At 45.5% G+C, this 6,885-nt stretch overlaps 1 protein-coding gene across 1 annotated transcript in view; it reads left to right on the top strand.

Annotated features, from left to right (window-relative positions):
- Positions 1 to 2,833: 2,833 nt before the first annotated feature.
- LOC129401808 (zinc finger protein 239-like) overlaps positions 2,834 to 6,885 on the top strand; it is a 34,576-nt gene continuing 30,524 nt past the window's right edge. Inside the window, exon 1 of the mRNA XM_055124680.1 lies at positions 2,834 to 2,936. Coding sequence (XP_054980655.1) covers positions 2,834 to 2,936 — 103 coding nt within the window. The remainder of the gene's footprint in view (positions 2,937 to 6,885) is intronic.

Below are 6,885 nucleotides of genomic sequence, written 5' to 3'. Positions count from 1 at the left end.
ACATCGAAAGACAACAGTGGAGAGCATTCTGGCCTGACATACAGGTTCTGTGTGAGTCTCCACCAAAGAACTTGCTGTGTGTCCCGTATTCCATGGAGCCCTTGGAACTATGATAAATCCTTTACAGTTTTTCCTGGATGTTGACTAACTCAGGTGGGTTGCAGTGAAATAATGGCCACATTGAGTTCCATATAGGTTTGTGGGGGAGGGAGGCCTGGGTAAACCTGAGCTCAGATCCTCTGATTAGGGCGGAGCAGACTGACCCAAGTCATTGAGTATTGGGGTTTCTTACTTTTTTTTGAGGGGGTTTACACACCTACTGTTTTCAGGGCTAACTCCTGGCTTGATGCTCAGTGATCCATTGTGGGATGGGGTCCTTTTTGGGATGCCAGAGATTACACTGGGTCAGCCATGCACAGGGTAGGTTCTCTTACCACTGAACTCCCATCCCTGCTCCATGAGGTTTCTGAAAACAACTTTGAAGGTTTTTTTTTTTCAGGGGTTGTGGGGGACCCTCACCAGACGATGCTCAGGGATCACTCATGACAGTGGTTGGGGAACCCTATCGGTGCCGGGGATCTAGCTTATAATGGACGCCTGCCTGGCCAGTGCTCCACCACTGGCCTTTCTACCTGATCCCTGCTCTTTTCCGATTCCTCTTGTGCCTACTGAGGTATAATCCTCACTATATTACTAAAGGATCCCATCTTGCACTTTCGTCGTGATGCTGTCCTTTCTCTTTCTTGTGGGGAGTCCAGACTCTGCTGGGTCTGGGTTCCTGGAGGTGAGAACTTCCAGCCCTTTCGAATCTGTTAAAGACAGAGGAACTCAGTGTAACAAACTGTTTTCCTTTAGATTACACCCAGCAGTGCTCAGGTATTATTCCTGGCTTTTTACCCAGAAATTTAGGGGGTGCTGGGGATTGAAACAGTCAGTTGCATGCAAGGCAAGTGCTCCATCAGTTGAAAATGTGGGTGACTCTTCCTTTGGTGAATAGTTCCTTGTTTTCATTCAAGAATATCATTATCCACTGGTGGAGTAATAGTACAGTGGGGAAATCACTTGCCTTTCCCATGGTGGACCAGAGGTGGATTCCTGGTATCGCTTATGCTCTCTGAGCACTGCCAGAAGTGATTTCCTGAGTGCAGAGCTAGGAGGAATCCCAGAGCATCGCTGAGTGAGACCCCAAAACCAAAATAAGAGAATATCACTCTCCATATGCACAAGCTGAATTAGCGCAAGTCATCACAGCAGAGTTGAAGTGTTATAAATGAAAAGCATTTTCAGGTGCCTCTAGGGGAAAGTTAAAGAAATATGCCTAGGTGCCATGGTGTAATATTTTCAAATCAAGTAATAATTATTGGAGGGAAATAAGGGGAAATCATTTGGCTTGAGGAGTGAGTGTTACAAAATCTCAGGTGTCTGTGCAAGAGTCCAACCTCTCTTGACCCAAAGCTTGGGAAGTAACTTTGGGAAATACCCTGAACTGGATGGTTAAAAAAATGTTCCTGTGGGCCCAGAGCAAGTAGGTCACTTATCTTGCACATGGCTGACTTGGGTTCAAAGCCTGGCATCCCACAGGATCCATGGATCCCGGCCAAGTGTGATCCCTGAGTGCATAGCCTGGAGTCAGCCCTGAGCATTGCTGGGTGTGACCCCCAAATTTTTGCATGAGGGCAGATGCTTAATAAAGTGAATGTGGGCTGGAACAGCAGGAAAGGCTCTTGGCTTGCACAAGGCCGGCCTGGGTTCAATCTCCGGCATCCTATTATGGTCCACAGAGCCCTGCCAGGAGTCAGCTCTGAGTGCAGAGGCAGAAGTCAGCCCTTGCAAAGCCAGTTATGCACCTCCCCCCCATATATTGCAATATATTGCTTTTTAGGTCACACCCGGTGATGCACAGGGGTCACTCCTGGTTCTGTACTCAGGAATTACCCCTGGTGGTGCCCAGGGGACCATATGGGATGCTGGGAATTGAACTCAGGTTGGCCGTGAGCAAGGCAAATGCCCTACCCACTGTGCTATGACTTCAGCCCCAGATATTTTTAATTAAAAAATAAAAAGATGAACAAATTGAACTATTGAGTTTATACAGAAGTCATTCCAAGTAAACGGATATCGAGAATCAAGTTATAATGATCAGGTGGTAGGAGAGCAATTTCCTGCCTCTGCATTTCATCACGGGCCTTTCCAAGCTTAGGGACAAGGGCCCTTTCAGGCACTGCCGTGCTAAGGATTCTTTTCAGAGCCCTGTTTAAGTCTTTGTTCCTGAGGGTGCAGATGAAGGGGTTCAGCATGGGGGTGACCACCGTGTAAATCACTGAGACCTTGTCGCTGGATCAGAGCTGCAGGAGGTAGCAGAACTCAGGTACATGCCAATAGCTATTCAGTAGAAGAGGGGGACGCAGGTGGAAATGCCTTTAACTTGCCCGAGCGTATCCATGCTCCTGAGGGAGGAAACGATCTTTGCGTGGGAGTAAAGGATGCCCGTGAGGGGTGCGCCATCCAGCACCCAGATGGCGGCATACAGCAGGATGCCATTCAGCCGAGTGTCAGAACAAGCCTGTCAAGCCACTTGATTAATTTCACAGAAAAAATGAGGGATTTCCAGGACCATGCAGAAGGACAGTCGCAGCACCATGAAACTTTGCAGTATTGAGTTCGGGGCGCTCGTGTCCCAGTATCCTACAGATCTGGGGTTCATGATGACCGTGTAGTGCAGAGTGTGATAGATGGCCACAAAGTGGTCATAGGCCATCACGGTCGGCAAGATGTTGTCCAGTATGGCAAAGATGATGAGAAAATGCATGGGTGGATGCTGCCCTTGTAGGAGATGGCTTGGTTTTTCGCCCGGATGTTCTGTAGCATCCTGGGGACGGTGGTGGAGATGAAGCAGATGTCCACCAAGGACAGGTTGGAGAAAAGGAAGTACGTGGGTGTGTGGAAGTGGGGGTCCAGACTGATGGCCAGGATGATGAGCAGGTTCCATTTGACAGTGACCAGGTACGTGGACAGGAGCAGCTGAAGATGTGAGGCTGCAATTCTGCCTGCCTTGATAGTCCCAGAAGGAAGAATTGTGAAATTCTGGTATAATTCTCTGTTTCCTTGTGTTGGTAACTACCAGGAAGAGGAGAAATTGAAAACATACGGCTAGTTTTCTGCAAACAGAACATGATTAACATAAGTTGAAATTCTACAGTTGCTATTTTTTTAGAAAAAAGCAATAACACTTTAGCATGGAAATTGTGGAAATCACCTAGGTCATATATAAATAGGAATTTGTCTTATTCAAAGTCTTCCACCTCCAAATGTATGTATTGTACGATTAAATTTTACTTTAATTTTCAATGGGATGGGAGCAATTTTTAGGGAGGGGCCCACCAGGTGGTGCTCAGAACTTACTCTTGACTCTGCACTCAGGGATCAATCTTGGTGATGCTAAGGGACCCTATTGGATGCTGAGGATAAAACCTGCGTTAGCCGCATGCAAGGCAAATGTCATACCCACTGTACCATTATTCTGGCTCCTGAAAGAAAGTATGTAATTTTTTTTCTTTTTGGATCACATCTGGCATTGTACAGGGGTTACTTCTGGCTCTGCTCTCAGAAATTACTGCAGTCTCGGACCGGGGCCGATACCGGCTGGAGCTCCACTGAGATTTGACCCCGGTGGCCATGCTTTTACACGGCCACTTTGCTGCTGAACAACCAAGATCCAGAGCCAGCTACATTACTTCTGGTCCCAGCAAGTGCTTGCAGCCATGTCTCCAGAGTGTGAACTAAGCTTTTGCTCCATGCTGCCCCAGGAAGGGAAATGATGCAATCTCCAACATAAATCTCCCTGGACGACTTAATTACTAAAATACAGAAATCCTAAGCCGCACGGCGGCTACCTCGACTGCACGATTTTATATCTCTTCATTCTCATCAGTGGAAAACTAATTATCAAATGCTTCCTTGTCAGTCGGGCCGTATTTTTGGGGGATAAACTCCAAGAAGAATAGTGAGTTCTGTGTTGAAACTCCAACAACAATAGTGAGCTTTGTGTTTAAATATGGAATGTAAACAAGGTAAAGAGAAACTGAAGTGAAATTTATCAGTTATGCAGGCAGGGTGGGGGGGTTGGGGAGTTGGAGGTATACTGGGGTTTTTGGTGGTGGAATATGGGCACTGGTGAAAGGACGGGTGTTTTAGCATTGTATAACTGAGACATAAGCCTGAGAACTTTGTAACTTTCCACATGGTGATTCAATAAAATAAATTAAAAAAAAATTACTCCTGGTGGTGCTCAAGGGACCATAGAGGATGCTGGGAATCCAACCCAGGTCAGCCGCGTCCAAGGCAAACGCCCTAGCCACTATGCTATCACTCCAGCCCCCAAATTCAATATTTTTTAACTGAACTATATTTGTTTTTGTTTTGGAGCCACTCTGGCAGTGCTCAGGGCTTACTCTCCTCTGTGCTCAGGAATCACTCCTGGCAGTGCTTGGAGGACCCTATGGGAACCTAGGGATCAAACCTCACTCTGCTGCTGGCAAGACAAGAACTCCAGCCACTGTACTATCACTGTGGCTCCTAAAATAATTTTATATGTAGGAACACTGTTATTTATTCAGCCACTGATGAAGCTGAATGAAGCAGGCATGAACTCCACATTACTTAAAAAATTTTTAATTGAATATCCATGAGCAAGACAATTACAATTTGTTCATTATTGGGTTTCAGTCATACAGTGATCCAACACCCATCTCTCCACCAGTATACATTGCCCACCACAAATATCCCCTGTTTCCATCCCACCATCCCTCGGTACCCCACCCCCACCCCCAGCCTCCCTCCATGACAGGCACTTTCCTTTTTGCTCTCTGTCTCCTTTTCCTTTTCTGCATTATGGTTTGCAATACATGTACTAATAGGTCTTCATGTTTGTTCAGGGCATTCAGTGTTGAAACAAAATCTCTTTATTTTTTCTTTTTGGGTCACACCCAGCAATGCTCAGGGGTTACTCCTTGCTCTGCACTCAGGAGTCAGTCCTAGGGGTGCTTTGGGAAACCATCTGGGATGCCGGGGATTGATCCTGATTTGGAGGCATGAAAGGCCAATGCCCTATTTGCTGTACTATTGCTCCAGCCGCTAAAATCTTAATAGAAATTCAATACTTACCTCTGAGAGAAAAGACAAAATACTAACTAATTTTTCCGGCCAGGGAGATTGCACAGCAGCTTGCCTTACATGTGACTATCCTGGGTTCTTTCCCCAGCACTGCATATGATTTCCTGAGTCTGTCAGGAGCAAACCCTGAGCATCTCAGGCTGTGGCCCCCCAAACCCAAACGGAACAAACATAAATGTTGCCACCTTGAGGTGCATCTACAAATCAAATTTAACGTGTTTAAGACCTGGAAATGAAAAGTAAAAAAATATACTAGACTAAGGGCTAGAGAGATAGTACAGGATGTAAGGTCCTTGCCTTGTATGTAGCCAACTGTAGTTCTATCCCTGGCATCCCATAGGGCCCCTCGAGCACCGTCAGGAGTGATTCCTGAATGCAGAACTGGGAGTAACCCCTGAGCATCACTGGGTGTGCCCCTAGACCCCCCCCAAAGAAAAAAAAAACAAGAAACTAACAATTTAATTGCTTTGAGATAAATGGTTGGAATGTTCCCCAAGGTTAAATGTAAGTGGATACATATATACTGATAGGAAAAATCTGAGAAAATCAATAAAGTGCCAAAGGATGTCCTCACGGGGAATAAAAAAGTGCTGTTTAAGCACCAAAGCAATATGGTATTCCTAGAGACAGACAGCGAGCCGTAGGAACACACAACATAAAAAAGAACAGGGGGTAACACTGACAGTGCAGGAAGCTGCTTCACTTTTCAGAAAGTAACAGTTGGAAGCAACTAATCGATAATGTAACTGATGATAGAATTATCTGCACAGAATTTACAAGTCTTCATAAATGCCACCAACCCCACCACCCCCACCCAGCCACATCCCTAATACCCATAGAAGAATGAAATGACAAACAGCAAAGTCGGAAGCAACGTGCCCATGTTTGTTTGAAAGTGTGTTTTCACAAATCATAACAATGTCAGACCCCTGTGGATCAACTCCGTAAAGAAGTTTCACACGAACCAAGGGCAAGTAAAGTGAAAAGGCACCGGGCTCAAACATTATGCATCCTCCTCCAGAATGACATAATCCAAAATAGCAACCTTAGCATTCTTGAGTATCACTCTTTTTTGTCCTCAGGTATTATTCCTGGTGGGGCTCGGAGGACCCTAAAAGTGCCGGGAATTGAACCCAGGTTGGCTGCATGCAAGGAGAACACCCTCCTAGCTGTCTTATGGCTCCAGTTCCTAATGCACAATTTCTGAGGTTGACCTCTGTAGCCAGGGACACTCTTTCATGCTGGAGTCAACTTTTCTTTGTGTAGCTTCTTACAAAGAAAACTTTCAGGGCTCTCTTGATGTCCTTGATCCTGAGGAGATATATATATATATATATATATATATACATACATATATATACACATATATATATGTAAAGGGGTTTAGTATGGTGGTGCTGTTGAAGTTGCGTGGGAGCTGTGTGTGTGTGTGTATGTGTGTGTGTGAGGCAAGATCATTTTCTCATTTTCTTTTTCTTTTTGGGCTGTACCTGCGATGCTCAGGGCTGATTCCTGGCTCTGCATCTGGGAATTACTCCTGGCTGTGCTCAGAGGAACCCTACAGGATGTCGGGAATCAAACCCGGTCTGCTGTGTGCAAGGTCAGCATACTCCCCACAGTACCATTGCGTGGGTCCCCACAGATAGTTTTTATAGAAACTTACTTAGAAAGGTTTAATTTTTTTGAAAGTTGTCTTTTAATTTATTTTTTATT

This window comes from Sorex araneus, chromosome 2 (assembly GCF_027595985.1).
Source record: "Sorex araneus isolate mSorAra2 chromosome 2, mSorAra2.pri, whole genome shotgun sequence".
NCBI lineage: Eukaryota > Metazoa > Chordata > Mammalia > Eulipotyphla > Soricidae > Sorex > Sorex araneus.
Note: the sequence above shows the minus strand (reverse complement) of the source record. Positions and strands in the feature narration are given on the sequence as shown.